This window comes from Electrona antarctica (assembly GCF_951216825.1).
Source record: "Electrona antarctica genome assembly, chromosome: 5".
NCBI lineage: Eukaryota > Metazoa > Chordata > Actinopteri > Myctophiformes > Myctophidae > Electrona > Electrona antarctica.
In genome coordinates, this window is record NC_136810.1 from 58,350,272 (window position 1) to 58,367,804 (window position 17,533).

Sequence of the window (17,533 nt, forward strand, 5' to 3'; positions counted from 1 at the left end):
GTGGCTGATGTACTCCACAGTGTCCTACCGTGTCCTCCTGGCTCAGGTTTCCCTGGCTGATGTACTCCACAGTGTCCTACCGTGTCCTCCTGGCTCAGGTTGCCCTGGCTGATGTACTCCACGGCGGCCTCGAAGCTGGTCAGACAGTAGCTGAGCTCGTCCTTCCCGGAGCCGCTGGAGTGGCTGAAGCGGAAGTTCTTGACGTAGCTCAGGTTGGCCATCCTTGGAGAAAGAAACGCTTACTTCTTATTAACCCCATTCAGGATGGGAACGCATCCGTGTCGCTTTGGCGTTTAACCACTTTAACCCATTTATTTTAAACTTTAGCTGTTGAAAAATAGCAGACCTACAAGCTCGTAGCGCGCCACTCGGTGGCGCGCTATGAGCTTGTAGATCTGCTATTTTTCAATAGCTAAAGTATAACATAATGCTTAGTTAAAACACCAAAAGGGGTTCCCGTCCAGAATGGGTTAACCCATTTATTTTAAAGGTGTAATGAAACGGAAATGGTGGACATTTTATTATGAAGTTTCAAACGGTTTCAAGTTGAAACACCGGTCTGAAGTTTCTGAACCAATCAGAGCGTCGCATCCCTTCAGGCGATGGGACGGTAGCTAGGGAATGTTGCTATGCTATACGCAGCAGCGTGGTGTGTGTTTGTTTACAAATCAAATAGACGGCCAACTCTACCAGTTTACTGTTATGTGGCTTATTTCTACCCTATAAGGTTTTCAGATACATATTTTAGCGTGATGATTAAGTTGAAACCGAGTAATACACTGTCTGGATGTTATCTGGAATGGGAATAAAAACGGAGGATTTCTGTAATCAATAGCAGCTGTGCTGCACGGATGCGCACATATGGAGAGGATACGGGTGAGCTTCATTTTTATTGGCTTTTATCGATGTGGGCCTCGACACGTCATCACGCAGCACGTTTTCGTTTTCAGGAAGTAATAAAAAAAATATTTTTATGGACTTTTGATATAAAAACACACAAAAATGAGAATTTTCCCATTTTTTTGGCATCCATTGTTAGGTATGCTCATATGATGACCACGGAGATGGTCTAAAAGTGTGAAAAACGTATTTTTCATTTCACTACACCTTTAAACTTTAGCTGTTGAAAAATAGCAGATCTACAAGCTCGTAGCAGATCTACAAGTGCCGAGCTTGTAGATCTGCTATGTGGCGCAAATCTTTGAATATATATTCGTTCACAGCAAACGTCAAGTCACTCACACACACACACACACACACACACACACACACACACACACACACACACACACACACACACACACACACACACACACACACACACACACACACACACACACACACACACACACACACACACACACACACACACACACACACACACACACACACACACACACACACACACACACACACACACACACACACACACGTTGGCTTTGATGTGGTTTAAACGTAAGTGTCACTCACCAGTTGGGGATTTCCGTCTTGGCCAGTAAATATAAGATGACTGAGAGGAGGTCATCCGCACACATGGCCTCTATGTTGACTGAGAAAGGAAAGGGAAGTCTTCAATCAGCTTCGTGTTCGCGTTGCACAATGTGCTCAACTTGCAGCAGTGATGCAACATTAGCAGTTCAAAACCCAGTGAAAAGGCAACGGCACGTAACGTCCTGCAGACAAGCAAGTGTCTCTTTCACTCAGGAAACCAACAAGGGTTTTTTTTTTTATTATAATTTTTATCCCACGATTTTGTAACCCATTTTTCACCCCTGTGTCAATTATCTAATTAGTCCAGTAATAATGTAATTTGAAACTTTAACTAATTGCAAAAAAACAGATTTTGCATCTTCAATATATCCTGAATAACAGAAAAAAAGTTGCCTGGAATTGTCTGAGGGGAAAGTGTTGAAAATGGCCTGTACAGTATGGCCACCATTGACATCCTATTATAAGGCAATATTTTCTAAATTTCATTCCATAGCAACTTGCCCAAATGTGCTGACATAATCACAGTTTGGCAAGTTGCTATGGCCAAATTTAGCCCAATTAGTGTTTTTATGCAAAACTAATGCTTGGAATGGATTCAGCATCATGAAACCCCCATAGTTTGATATGTCACATGCTACTTAAAGCATAGGAAATTTAGAAAATATTGCCTTATAATAGGATGTCAATGGTGGCCATACTGTACAGGCCATTTTCAACACTTTCCCCTCAGACAATTCCAGGCAACTTTTTTTCTGTTATTCAGGATATATTGAAGATGCAAAATCAGTTGAGTTTGTTTTTTTTGCAATTAGTTAGAGGTTGATCCTGTATTTTCCATAGATTTCCTGTACTAAATGTGATCCTGGGCTCTACACACCCTCCACCAACCTAGTCCCCATATATGGGGGACATGGGGAGAGCAACGGACTTGAACTCATGCTTCCTTCATGCCTGAGTGTCCAAATTGCTCCTTTACACCTGACAGGGGGGAGTTTCCCTGGTTGGACGTAGCGCGTGGAAGGAACACGTTATTCCAACCTGTTCCTTTCCCCTCCATCAGGCGCCCCGGCTGGCCAGGGGGAGGCAGTTTAGAGACCAGGATTACTGCATGTTTTTTGTGAGGGTATACCTACCCTCAAGGTACTACCAACAAGGTTTTTAATGGTTTTGCATTTAGCTTCCATTTTCAGTGCAATGTAAATCGTTTTTTTTTAAAAGCAGGTTTGCTAGTTTAGTGTATAATACCCATTTGTATGTAAATGCTTGCTTTTTGGTTTGGTTTATATACATACAGGGCCGGATTAACACCTCTGAGGGCCCCTGGGCACTGAAGCTCGAAGGGCCCCCCTTCACGCGCGCGCAACATTTTTGCTGTTTCGGAGCCGTTTTGGGGCAGTTTTATGCCGTTATATTGGCCTATTTCCGGTCGCCTACCCCCACCCAGAGTGACAGCCAATCTAGCGCATTGTTGCTGCTTTACACACAATTTTCAGTTGCCCTTCTCACCAACAATAAAACACTAATCTTTTTAGACACCATTTATTTCATTCGGATTAGCAGGGAAATTTTCTGTGGAGCAAAAAAACCAAAAAGAAAAACCCCTTTTTTTTGCCCAAGGGCCCCTGGGCACGTGCCCAAAGTGCCCATATGGTAGATCCGGCCCTGTATACATATAAACCATATTGTTGCTGTCGGGCAGAAAACTCTCATCTCCATATTATTCTAACTTTTTGTGTGTTTTTTTCCCCCTGTAAATTAACGGCCCGCTTGATCATACTACAGCATCGAAAAACAAAAGTCGGGAAAAAAAATAGTATATCCACAAGCTTGAAACGTGACGTAGAGCAACGTGTTTCCTTGTGAAAAGTATTTTCACCCGACAGACACGATATAAATGGGGTATTGTGTGTTAAAAGGTCAGAAACAAAACAGAAACAAAACGTCATAACCATAAGAAATGCATTCACAGTTGAAAATGGAGGACAGCTTAACCCATTTTGAGCGGGAACCCCTTTTGGTGGTTACATACATTATGTTATAATTTAGCTATTGAAAAATAGCAGATCTACAAGCTCACCGAGTGCCGCGCTATGAACTTGTAGGTCTGCTATTTTTTGAAAAATCGTTAAAATGTGCCTCAAATCTTTCAGAAAATTGTCATGATTTAGAAAACATTTGTTTTAAATTTCGACGTCGGGCCTGAATTGGTTAAAAAAAACCTGAGGGTAGATTTCATATCCACTCAAAACACCACATGATGAATTGACTAAAAGGACATTTTGTCTATACATTTAGTTTGTTTCGGTTCATTTCGTAGTTATTTAGTTATTTTCAGGAAGACTCATAATTGTTGTCGTCGTGCAATGTACAATTGCCCTGCCTTGCCCTTCAGTTAAATAAAATATATTTTCTTCACATCTCCATTTCATGATTTTGTTAGTTTTAGTTAACTATAATAACATTGGAACCCGCGGGCTTGGCACTCTGTCTTGTCTCATCTGCATTCTCTGCTAAACATACACACACTCGGCCCTTTGTCCTTTTCCTTGGCAAGGCCCTAATTGGTTGATTGGCTGCTTGGCCACGGGTAATTGGAAGAGGATGGTTCCACTTCTAGGCGAGTTTGTTGTGAGGGCCCGGCGGAGCTTGTTGGATTTCAAAAACAAACTGGACAAAACAATAAGGATGTGGCCAGACAGTGGGCCTACTGTGCCTGTGTGGGCTCACACCGTCACACAGCATTACTGAACATGGCAGTCAGCAGCGCGGATATGAGGCTGTCTAAAGAGATACCGTACTAGTCCATACCCGGTAGGGGTTAAGAAAATAGCCAAAGTAACACACAGGCAGGCACGTGCGCACGCCGCGCCGACATGCTGTGAGCTTGTAGATCTGTGCTTTTCAAATAGCCACTGTATCGTGTAAGAGCGATGCGCTTTGGGCTTGTAAAGCGCTTTGGATGGAGGCGCTAGATTTCTTTGTACCCGTGCGGCTGGGTGACTGCATGACGGTCAGAACAGACATCTTAGTTCAGTATAGAAGTTCCAGCCGCGCCTCTAGCCTATAGCAGGCCAGTCTGGTGCATCTCAGGAGCAGGACATATATAATGCAAACAAGAAGGCACTGGAGCAGCTCAGACGATTTAGGCCCTTATTTTATTATATGCAAAAAAAGTGACAACGTTTCGATGTGTCAATTACATTTTCGTCAGGTCATTTGCTGCTCCAGTGCCTTCTTTGTTAGACATCTTAGTTTGTACCTGTGCGGCTGGGTGACTGCATGATGGTCAGAACAGAGATCTTAGTTTGTACCTGTGCGGCTGGGTGACTGCATGACGGTCAGAACAGAGATCTTAGTTCGTACCTGTGCGGCTGGGTGACTGCATGATGGTCAGAACAGAGATCTTAGTTTGTACCTGTGCGGCTGGGTGACTGCATGATGGTGAGAACAGAGATCTTAGTTCGTACCTGTGCGGCTGGGTGACTGCATGATGGTCAGAACAGAGATCTTAGTTCGTACCTGTGCGGCTGGGTGACTGCATGATGGTCAGAACAGAGATCTTAGTTTGTACCTGTGCGGCTGGGTGACTGCATGACGGTCAGAACAGAGATCTTAGTTCGTACCTGTGCGGCTGGGTGACTGCATGATGGTCAGAACAGAGATCTTAGTTCGTACCTGTGCGGCTGGGTGACTGCATGATGGTCAGAACAGAGATCTTAGTTCGTACCTGTGCGGCTGGGTGACTGCATGATGGTCAGAACAGAGATCTTAGTTCGTACCTGTGCGGCTGGGTGACTGCATGACGGTCAGAACAGAGATCTTAGTTCGTACCTGTGCGGCTGGGTGACTGCATGATGGTCAGAACAGAGATCTTAGTTCGTACCTGTGCGGCTGGGTGACTGCATGATGGTGAGAACAGAGATCTTAGTTTGTACCTGTGCGGCTGGGTGACTGCATGACGGTCAGAACAGAGATCTTAGTTTGTACCTGTGCGGCTGGGTGACTGCATGACGGTCAGAACAGAGATCTTAGTTTGTACCTGTGCGGCTGGGTGACTGCATGATGGTCAGAACAGAGATCTTAGTTTGTACCTGTGCGGCTGGGTGACTGCATGATGGTCAGAACAGAGATCTTAGTTTGTACCTGTGCGGCTGGGTGACTGCATGATGGTCAGAACAGAGATCTTAGTTCGTACCTGTGCGGCTGGGTGACTGCATGATGGTCAGAACAGAGATCTTAGTTTGTACCTGTGCGGCTGGGTGACTGCATGATGGTGAGAACAGAGATCTTAGTTCGTACCTGTGCGGCTGGGTGACTGCATGATGGTGAGAACAGAGATCTTAGTTCGTACCTGTGCGGCTGGGTGACTGCATGATGGTCAGAACAGAGATCTTAGTTTGTACCTGTGCGGCTGGGTGACTGCATGACGGTCAGAACAGAGATCTTAGTTCGTACCTGTGCGGCTGGGTGACTGCATGACGGTCAGAACAGAGATCTTAGTTCGTACCTGTGCGGCTGGGTGACTGCATGATGGTCAGAACAGAGATCTTAGTTTGTACCTGTGCGGCTGGGTGACTGCATGATGGTCAGAACAGAGATCTTAGTTCGTACCTGTGCGGCTGGGTGACTGCATGATGGTCAGAACAGAGATCTTAGTTTGTACCTGTGCGGCTGGGTGACTGCATGATGGTGAGAACAGAGATCTTAGTTCGTACCTGTGCGGCTGGGTGACTGCATGATGGTGAGAACAGAGATCTTAGTTCGTACCTGTGCGGCTGGGTGACTGCATGATGGTCAGAACAGAGATCTTAGTTTGTACCTGTGCGGCTGGGTGACTGCATGACGGTCAGAACAGAGATCTTAGTTCGTACCTGTGCGGCTGGGTGACTGCATGACGGTCAGAACAGAGATCTTAGTTCGTACCTGTGCGGCTGGGTGACTGCATGATGGTGAGAACGACCTTCCTGAGGCAGAGCAGCTTGTGGAGGGGAGAGGTGCAGCCGTTCAGCTGGCTCAGCTCTCTCTTGGCCCGGGGAATGTTGATGCTGCATGGAGGAGGGAAGGAGACGGCATGGTGGTTAGCACGGGTGCAGTACTTTAGTTAGACTAGTCATTGGTCCGACAAACGACAACCCACCTCAAACCCTAACCTAACCATAACCGCAAGCATGGGAGCAGGCGGACGCATGTCGAACTAATGCTCCGTCGGATTTACATGCGGTCCCCGGTTAGCACTATGTAGACGCTAGGTAGCATGGTGGTTAGCAGTATGTAGACGCTAGGTAGCATGGTGGTTAGCAGTATCGCTAGGTAGCATGGTGGTTAGCAGTATGTAGACGCTAGGTAGCATGGTGGTTAGCAGTATGTAGACACTAGGTAGCATGGTGGTTAGCAGTATGTAGATTGTAGACGCTAGGTAGCATGGTGGTTAGCAGTATGTAGACGCTAGGTAGCGAGTAGCGACCACAGACCCGGTTTTCAAGATGGTTGTGCAGACTCCGAGTCTTACATTACTTCTCACTTAACATGTTCTGTTCTATTGAAAGGTGCGGTCACTAAGGTGTGCTAAGTGCTATAAAACATTGTCCCCCATGCTGAAGAAAAAAAGAAGAAAAAAAACACCAGGTGAAAATGACAATAAAATCAAAGACATTCCCAAAGTAGTGAAAATAGCCGCTCTACACAAGCTCACGACACATTGCATAGCTACACGTTGTGAGCTAAGAGAACAACCAAACTGAACAACCAATATGTCAATTTGAAGCTATGATTCCCTGCTTTCATATGACATGAAAAAAACGAAAATTAAAAAAAAATCCAATGGCAGTCCCTCAGTCAAATTTAGTGACATAATAGTTTTGAGACGGGGGGGGGTCTGCAGCCTAATAGGTATGTATATCATTGGCGTGAAAAAGAAAATTGAGAACCATTGCATTGAACACACAGTTTAGGACACAGTAGAGCAAACAGACCTGAATTCAGATTTCACCCCCAGGTCTTTCTGCTGGAGGTCCTGCAGACCTCGTGCGGTCTTGTTGAAGGCAGCGTCCTGCCATGATGGGTGACATGAGGATAAGGACAGATCTGGGACCAGCAGTTCACACACACACATACAAACACTATACACTTTATACTTTATATCAGTGGTTTTCAACCCTTTTTTTCACGTCAAGCTCCATTATATATTCGGTATTAACCCATTTAGGCCTGACGTCGAAATAAAAACAAAACGTTTGCTCTGAAAGAATATATATTCAAAGATTTGTGCCGCATTTTCACGATTTAAAAAAAATGGCAGACCTACAAGCTCGTAGCGCGCCACTCGGTGGCGCGCTATGAGCTTGTAGATCTGCTATTTTTCAATAGCTAAAGCATAACATAATGCTTAGTTAAAACACCAAAAGGGGTTCCCGCCCAGAATGGGTTAAAGCCACGGGCCCCCATTTGATGACATTTGGTTATTCAGACCCAAGACCTAAGAGAATATTTTCGTTATCGTTATTTATAAGATTGTCCACAATTCCATGCTGTATTGATGTTGGCACCATTAGGAGAGATGACATGCAAACGTTGATCAAAATAACAATTCTATTTACATGCTCTAATTGTGTATAGACTATGTAAATTTAAGTAATACAGATGTTTAACAATAATTTAACTACTTGGGAGCATAAAATGAAGCCAAATGGTCCATTTGGTTTCATTTTACGCTCTCAAGAGTTACAAATCTACAAGGGTCCAATTGGTCAACAACTCTCCATCATTTAGCTGGGGACCACCTGGAACCCCCTCAATGACCACTGGTGGTCCCCGGACCACTGGTTGAAAACCACTGAGTTAACCCATTTAGGCCTGACCTCAACATTTTAAAGAAATATTCAAAAAAAAATCCAGTTTTTTTAAATAAATATTTTCATGATTTTTCAAAAAATAGACTATGAGCTATGAGCTTGTAGATCTGCTATTTTTCAATAGCTAAATTATAACATAATGTTTAAAACACTAAAAGGGGTTCCCGCCCCAAAATGGGTTAAATGAAGAATAAAATAAAAAAATACATACCTGGCTAGCTTCAAGCGTTCCCACAAAGTTAAAGATTAAATCATGGATACCATGATGAATATACATCTATAGGGGGGGGGGGAGGAAAAGAGATATTTATTTTCAACAACGCAGATAAATGCAGTACATTTTCATGCAGAATATGACACAGAAGAGTAGAGCTCATTCATGTAAAATGTAAAAAACCAACAGTGTTAATTTGACAGCACATTTTGATTTCGCTTCAGGCATGAGTGTGTTGAATTCAATACAATTCCATTTAGTTTTAGTCATCTGTAATGTTTTACTTTTAGTCTAGTTCAGGGGTGGGCAACTGGCGGCCCGGGGGCCACATGCGGCCCCCACCTTCACTTAATGCGGCCCGCATGTTACTGTCAGAATACTGATATAGTATTGATTTCAGCTGTTACAATTCCAAATCCGCTTTAATTACTTCATGACTAGTATTAAATGACTAGTACTTAATGACTATAGTATTAAAATGTTCTTGTCTTTTTGTGTCCAATTTAACACTTTATAAAAGGTAACATAACTATAACTAAATCCATTTGAAATTCATTAAAAAAGGTTACCTTTCAGGCTTCCAATTCAAAAATAGAAAAAAAAATATTCAGGTTTTCAATTCAAATATAGCAAAAATAGCTGATCTACAAGCTCAAAACGCGTCGCAATGCGACGCGTTTTGAGCTTGTAGATCAGCTATTTTTGCTATATTTGAATTGAAAACCTGAATATTTTTTTTTCTATTTTTGAGCTTGTAGATCAGCTATTTTTGCTACGACAGTAATATGCACTGTGGCCCTCAGGAGTGAGTGTGGAAATATATTGGCCCTTGTCATCGTCAAAGTTGCCCAGCCCTGGTCTAGTTGACTAAGATTTTAGTCAACTAAATTTAGCCTGGAAACCATGCCATTGCAAAAACAAATCCCTCTGCGGGTTTGGTCAGGCACCGCTCACATGTGATTGGATTTCTCTCCCTCCGAAGTAGTGAGGGGACCAATCAGGGCCCACTGAGTATGCAAGAATGGGGCAGGTTTATCACCACAGGCATTCTGTGATATTAGTCTGGCCGTGCCAGGCTAAACGAAATCTATACCGTTGATTTAAGTCGAGTAAAGTTTGGTACATTTTTCGTCAAAGTTTTAGCTGACAAAATTAACGCTGGTAACCAGTGTTGCCATATGTACGATAATTATCGGATTTGTACGAGAATTTTACCCTACGATCAATAATTAAAAAAAAAAAATCACAAAAACGTGCGTGAATTTACTAAATTTCCTGGCTGCTGAATCGGGATCCAGTTTGGCTTTTCAAAAATAAGTCCGGCGGAGATCAGTAAATCTGACCCTAGATCTGTACTTAATGGTCTTTCCAGTCCAGGAAGTCGCCTGCTTCCACACAGCATATGTGATCCATGTTTGTCACGTAGGACAGTGGTTCCCAAAGTGGGGTCCCGGGGACCCCCAGAGGTCCTTGAGGGAGTCCCCAGCTAAATGATAGTTTGGAACCAAATGGACCCATAATATGGGTCTGTAACTCGGAGTGTACAAATGGAACCAAATGGACCCCAACTAAAAGGTTTGGGAACCACTGACGTAGGAGTCTCAAACAAGGTTTACACCAAATACGCACTTTTTTGTGAAATGACATATATGCACGTGTGCCTTCTCTTTTTGAGCGGTGCATCCGCTCCAATGCACAGCTTTGTGTGTACAGTCTGTCTGTCTGTCTGTCTGTCTGTCTGTCTGTCTGTCTGTCTGTCTGTCTGTCTGTTTGAGCACGAAATGTCCGTGACGTCATGTTGTTGACATCAGCAGACAGCATCATTGCGATGAAAGGCACCGCTCACTTGCACTTCACACAAGAAGTGTGATTTCTCTTGGCTGTGTACGATAGTGTTTTAAAAAAAAAAAAAAAACGATAGTTTTTAGCGCCCGGTACGATAAATTCACATTTGCCATCTGGCAACACTGTTGGTAATCAATTCCCCATTATTGTACCTCCACTGCTTGTTTGAGGAGAGCCATCTGAAGCTCCTGTTTGGCCAGAAGTCTCTGGCAGGGGGGGGGGGGGGGGGGGGGGGGGGGGGGGGGGGACAAAGTATCACAGTTAAGTTATTACGTTGGTATATAGTTTATTAATAAGATATATATTTCTTTTTTGTATTGCCGTTAATGTTCATATTTACCAGGCGAGGTTCTCTCAACAGGCACTGAAGACATTTAGTATAAAGGGCATTCACCGAGTCCTGAAGGCAAGGAGGAGAACATGTCAATTAATCGATAAACTATTTACAGTGCGTTTCCAGCAAGCAATGTGAAGAATAGTGTTCAAGTGTTTTTACACTGTGATTAACCTCCACTGACATTTTCTTTCCACGATAAATGATATTTTTGAAAAATCGTGAAAATGTGGCGCAAATCTTTGAATATATTCTTTCACAGCAAAATGTTTTTAACTCATGTCTTTGCTTCTGGGGGGGAGGGGGGGTCCCTGGAACAACATATTTCCGGCGGCCAATTACATATCATTTTGGGGATCCTTGACGTGAAATAGTTTGAGAACCACTGACATAGAAACGTGAGGTTTTTCATAAAACTGTCAGGATTTAGAAGACATTTTGTAGAATCTGGCCTCATATCAGGTCTCAATGGGTTCATGGTAGAAGCTGTGCTAAGATGGGATACCGCGGGCCTTGGGATGGTAGGAATGAAAGTGTGCGTGCGTGCGTGCTTGGTTGGTTTAGACTAGTCATTGGTTAGACCAGTCATTAGTCCTACATATACAACCTATCTCAAACCCTCACCCTAAACCTAACCTCCCACGGGGCAGCACACCTAAACCTAACCTTAACCCATGTCTAACCAATGACTAGTCTAAACTAAGTATGCACCCCTGCGTGCGTGCGTGCGTGCGTGCGTGCGTGCGTGCGTGCGTGCGTGCGTGCGTGCGTGCGTGCAACAACAAATCCCTACTCAAACCCCATCTGTTCTCCCTTGCTTTTAATTGCACTTGAGTTCCCTTGTCTATTTGTATTGTTGCTCTTTGTCAACGTATGTTATTGTTTCTATTTTCTTGCCTTCAATGTCATGTATTTTTCCTTGTTCAGCACTTTGGTCGGCCTTTGGCTGTTGGAAACGTGCTATATAAATAAAGTTTGATTTGATTTGAACAACGTACAATGTGATGACGGAGTCCCTTCCTCTCGTGCTCCCTGAAGGACTGGCGGAAGGCGGCGACCATCTTGTCCAGTTTGTCCACGTGGCGGCCCAGGAACTCCCTGACGTCCTCCATGTTCTTCAGACAGTAGGGGGCGGTGGGGGGCTCCTGCGGCTCGTCGGGGCTGTGCTCGCCGCCGCCGCCGCCGGCGTGCAGAGGCGCGCCGATGCACAGGATGCTGTAGCTCTGCTCCTTGTCGTTGTAGAAGGTCTCCTCGAAGAGGACGCAGACGGAGGCCGGCGCCGGGAAGCCCGCCCGCAGGAGCACCTGGCGGTCCTGGATGCTGATTTCCTGCGTGGGCGAGAGAGAGAGAGAGAGAGAGAGAGAGAGAGACAGAGAGAGAGAGAGAGAGAGAGACAGAGAGAGAGAGAGAGAGAGAGGAGAGAGAGAGAGAGAGAGAGAGAGAGAGAGAGAGAGAGAGAGAGAGAGAGAGAGAGAGAGACAGAGAGAGAGAGAGAGAGACAGAGAGAGAGAGAGAGAGAGACAGAGAGAGAGAGAGAGAGAGAGAGAGAGAGAGAGAGAGAGAGAGACAGAGAGAGAGACAGAGAGAGAGAGAGAGAGAGAGAGAGAGAGAGAGAGACAGAGAGAGAGAGAGAGAGAGACAGAGAGAGAGAGAGAGAGACAGAGAGAGAGAGAGAGAGAGACAGAGAGAGAGAGAGAGAGACAGTCGCAGTGTTGTTATTATACTGTAGCTTAACCCATTCAGACCTGAGAACAGATTCTACAAATGCCTTCTAAATCCTAGCAGTTTTCTGAAAAACCTTATGTTTCTAATGTCAGTGGTTCACAAACTATATTTCATGTCAAGGACCCCCCAAAAATCCCCCTTCACATTCAATAGACCCAGTGGATCTTTTGATGTCATTTCCTGGGGTCTAGTAGGACTATAGTAAACAATAATAAAGAAATCTCCGTAAAATAAAAAAAGAATACAAATATTTAGCCACCTGTTCGAATGCCCCCGCCCCACCCTGTCAAAAATAGCTAAAATCGAAAGAAAGCAACAAATGAAAAAAGATTAACACTCACTATTACTTTCTCTAAAAAACAACCTAAAACATGAACCTTCGTTGAAAGGTTGTCTTTTAACTACATCTTATGAAATGACAACAACTAGAACTGGGAAAAAAAAGAAGTTCACACGTACGTCATGCCATTGGCAAGACAGTAGGTTGGTCGTCAGTAAATTGTAAGGACATTTTCAGTGAGAAAGGAGGGCATTTGCAAAGGTAAGTAAGTAGCCTTGCCGAGCCATGAGGCGCATAGGGCAGGAGCCTATCTCCTGTTTCTGTAGCCATGAGGCCCATAGGGCAGGAGCCTATCTCCTGTTTCTGTAGCCATGAGGCCCATAGGGGCAGGAGCCTGTCTCCTGTTTCTGTAGCCATGAGGCCCATAGGGGCAGGAGCCTGTCTCCTGTTTCTGTAGCCATGAGGCGCATAGGGCAGGAGCCTATCTCCTGTTTCTGTAGCCATGAGGCCCATAGGGCAGGAGCCTATCTCCTGTTTCTGTAGCCATGAGGCCCATAGGGGCAGGAGCCTATCTCCTGTTTCTGTAGCCATGAGGCCCATAGGGCAGGAGCCTATCTCCTGTTTCTGTAGCCATGAGGCCCATAGGGCAGGAGCCTATCTCCTGTTTCTGTAGCCATGAGGCCCATAGGGCAGGAGCCTATCTCCTGTTTCTGTAGCCATGAGGCCCATAGGGCAGGAGCCTATCTCCTGTTTCTGTAGCCATGAGGCCCATAGGGCAGGAGCCTATCTCCTGTTTCTGTAGCCATGAGGCCCATAGGGGCAGGAGCCTATCTCCTGTTTCTGTAGCCATGAGGCCCATAGGGCAGGAGCCTATCTCCTGTTTCTGTAGCCATGAGGCCCATAGGGCAGGAGCCTATCTCCTGTTTCTGTAGCCATGAGGCCCATAGGGCAGGAGCCTATCTCCTGTTTCTGTAGCCATGAGGCCCATAGGGGCAGGAGCCTATCTCCTGTTTCTGTAGCCATGAGGCCCATAGGGCAGGAGCCTATCTCCTGTTTCTGTAGCCATGAGGCCCATAGGGCAGGAGCCTATCTCCTGTTTCTGTAGCCATGAGGCCCATATGGGCAGGAGCCTATCTCCTGTTTCTGTAGCCATGAGGCCCATAGGGCAGGAGCCTATCTCCTGTTTCTGTAGCCATGAGGCCCATAGGGGCAGGAGCCTATCTCCTGTTTCTGTAGCCATGAGGCCCATAGGGCAGGAGCCTATCTCCTGTTTCTGTAGCCATGAGGCCCATAGGGGCAGGAGCCTATCTCCTGTTTCTGTAGCCATGAGGCCCATAGGGCCTCCCTACTGCCTTATTACAGACTCCCTACTGCCTTATTACAGACTCCCTACTGCCTTATTACAGACTCCCTATACTGCCTTATTACAGACTCCCTATACTGCCTTATTACAGACTCCCTACTGCCTTATTACAGACTCCCTACTGCCTTATTACAGACTCCCTATACTGCCTTATTACAGACTCCCTACTGCCTTATTACAGACTCCCTACTGCCTTATTACAGACTCCCTATACTGCCTTATTACAGACTCCCTATACTGCCTTATTACAGACTCCCTACTGCCTTATTACAGACTCCCTACTGCCTTATTACAGACTCCCTACTGCCTTATTACAGACTCCCTATACTGCCTTATTACAGACTCCCTATACTGCCTTATTACAGACTCCCTACTGCCTTATTACAGACTCCCTACTGCCTTATTACAGACTCCCTACTGCCTTATTACAGACTCCCTACTGCCTTATTACAGACTCCCTATACTGCCTTATTACAGACTCCCTACTGCCTTATTACAGACTCCCTACTGCCTTATTACAGACTCCCTATACTGCCTTATTACAGACTCCCTATACTGCCTTATTACAGACTCCCTACTGCCTTATTACAGACTCCCTACTGCCTTATTACAGACTCCCTACTGCCTTATTACAGACTCCCTATACTGCCTTATTACAGACTCCCTACTGCCTTATTACAGACTCCCTACTGCCTTATTACAGACTCCCTATACTGCCTTATTACAGACTCCCTACTGCCTTATTACAGACTCCCTATACTGCCTTATTACAGACTCCCTACTGCCTTATTACAGACAGGTCGATTAAAAAAAAGGCTTCTAAATCCTAACATTTTTCTGAAAAACCCATGTTTCTATGTCAGTGGTGCTCAACCTTTTTCATGTCAAGGACCCCCAGAATTATCTCTATTGTGCCACTGACCCCCATCTCAAAATATGTAGTACTTCCAGCCCCCCCCCCAGAAGCAAATATTTTAGTTATAAATGTTCGCTCTGAAATATATATTCAATGATTTGCGCCACATTTGAACGATTTTTCAAAAATAGCAGACCTATAAGCTCGTAGCGCTATGAGCTTGTAGATCTGCTATTTTTCAATATCTAAAGTAGAACAGAATGCTTAAAACACCAAAAGGGGTTCCCGTCCCAAAATGTGTTAATGTCTTTTTAAGAGGCACTGCGGTCCTTTTGGTGCTGAAATCAGTTGCTAATCAGTTACTGGCATGTGCGTGTGGATGCACACATGTGTGTGTGGATGCACACATGTGTGTGTGGATGCACACATGTGTGCACTCCGTGCATAGTAAAGATAAAGATAAAGAAAACTTTATTGTCCATTAAATTTACATAAAATGGAAATGTGTCTTTGGCACACCGGCAGTCAGTTACAACAATAAAACATTACATGAAATACACAGACGCATTAAAGTACTATATAAAATGCATTCACATAAACACAGCAGCAGTGATCATGAACAGTGGGGGTTAGGTGAACTATTTAAACATGTTCTTATTTAAAATGTCCACAGCACTATTGGCACAAACAAAGTTTTGTAACCCTTCTTTTTAGCTAGTTTTGCCCTAAGCCTCCTGCCCGATGGCAACAAGTCAAATTCAGAGTGAAGAGGGTGGGTAGAATCATTGTAAATCTGAATTGCTTTTTTTGGTTATGGAGCGGTTGTATAATTATGTCCTGAAGTTGGAATTGTTTGTCTCCAATGATCTTACTTGCCTGGTTGACTACCTGGGTGAGTTTGAGAGATTCCCAAACCAGTACACAATGTTACATTTTGGGCGGGAACCTTTTGGTGTTAGCATTATGTTATGCTTTAGCTATTGAAAAATAGCAGATCTACAAGCTCATAGCTCGCCACCGAGTGGCGCACTACGAGCTTGTAGGTCTGCTATTTTTGAAAAATCATGAAAATGTCGCGCAAATCTTTGAATATATATTCTTCCAGAGCGAACGTTTAAATCTTTGCTCAGGCCTAAATGGGTTAAAAGTGAGAACACTCTCAGTGAGTGACCTCTAGACCATGGTCAGGGTGTGTTTACTGGCATTAAAACGTCTCAGTTTCCTGCCTTTTTGTAGATGTTATCTGCATTGGTCTGAAAGGTGAGTTTATAGTCTATGGTTTAAAGTCACTGACCTGCTCCACTTCCTCCCCATACTCATAGTAACAGGCCTAAAGATGGACCCTGAGCCCTCTGCTCTTGACCCCCCTCCCAAACACAGCTCTTTGGTCTTATTAATACAGACTTGTTGGGGTCTCTCTCTCAGTAGCCTGGAACTCACCTATGCTTTTTATGGCAAAGGCAGCTCCCGGCAGGATCCGCCGGGAGAAACTATGCGCAGCTGCTGGACATGAGACTAATTACTTAGAGCGACAGAGAGAAAGAGGGGTGTGTGTGTGTACATGTGTGCGTGTGTGCGTCAATTTAACAAAGGTGCAGACGATCAGAAATCAGCAGAGAGTGAGAGATGTTTGCGCTACTCTATGCCGAATTGAAGTGGACTCGGACCCAGACTTTTTTTTTCTCCCTGGAAAAAAAAAACGTCTGGGTTTCCGAGTCTACTCTCTCAGAAACTCCCTAATCCACAAAATGAGATTTACTACTGACGTTCAGGTCACACAGGTGTTTTAGGAGAAGATGGGGTTGGACCGTTTAAAAAGCAGCGGAGAAGTCCATAAATTAAGGGATGGCATTAGTGATGTGGGGTCCGCATGTGGCCCCCGGAGCCGCCAGTTGCCCACGTATGACTTGTCTTAAGACCATAAAGATGACGTTATACCTTTCCATCCAGAGTCCGATAGCCGTCCTCCACGGGCTTCAGAACGTAGCTGTCAAACTGGACCGATGTGTACGTGCCTGGGCTCAGGCTTCCGCTGCAAGGCACCAGAACCTGCCCAAAACAAACAAAGCACGTCAATAATTGAAGGAAAGTTAAGACGCAAATTAAGTTCACTGGTGCGTCCCGTGGTTCAAAGAAAGGCTCCCATTGCTGGGAGTGATAACCGCAAGTCTTAAACCGCATACTTAGTGACCAGAGTCCCTCTGGACTTTATACTACTAGGTCCCCTCTTGTTTCTCGCTCTGAAACTAAATAGCTTGTAGATCTGCTATTTTTCAATAGCTAAAGCATAACATAATGCTAACCAAAATGGGTTAAGCAACGTCGGCTACGGCAGTCGGCTCCGGCAACCGAAAATGAATCAGTGCTCGATACATAAACCTGCTTGCCGTCGCAGCCCTTTCTACTATACGGCAGAACCTACACTTACACGTAGTGTCTACAACGCCATGTCATAACCATGTTTATTGAAATTATAGCTGTCATACATTTTTGCTCCCATCACCTCTCTTATGCTGTGTAATGTGTTGGCATGCTCTGAATGAAGAAATAACACTAATGTCATATTAACCATGT

At 44.7% G+C, this 17,533-nt stretch overlaps 1 protein-coding gene across 1 annotated transcript in view; it reads right to left on the bottom strand.

Annotated features, from left to right (window-relative positions):
• Nucleotides 1-17,533, bottom strand: part of ankrd27 (ankyrin repeat domain 27 (VPS9 domain)) — a 62,671-nt gene that overhangs the window by 34,686 nt on the left and 10,452 nt on the right. Inside the window, exons 3-11 of the mRNA XM_079501708.1 lie at nt 16,898-17,008; nt 11,734-12,063; nt 10,742-10,801; nt 10,554-10,607; nt 8,554-8,619; nt 7,464-7,540; nt 6,415-6,536; nt 1,471-1,549; nt 81-222 (exon numbers count right to left, since the gene is read on the bottom strand). Coding sequence (XP_079357834.1) covers nt 81-222; nt 1,471-1,549; nt 6,415-6,536; nt 7,464-7,540; nt 8,554-8,619; nt 10,554-10,607; nt 10,742-10,801; nt 11,734-12,063; nt 16,898-17,008 — 1,041 coding nt within the window. The remainder of the gene's footprint in view (nt 1-80; nt 223-1,470; nt 1,550-6,414; nt 6,537-7,463; nt 7,541-8,553; nt 8,620-10,553; nt 10,608-10,741; nt 10,802-11,733; nt 12,064-16,897; nt 17,009-17,533) is intronic.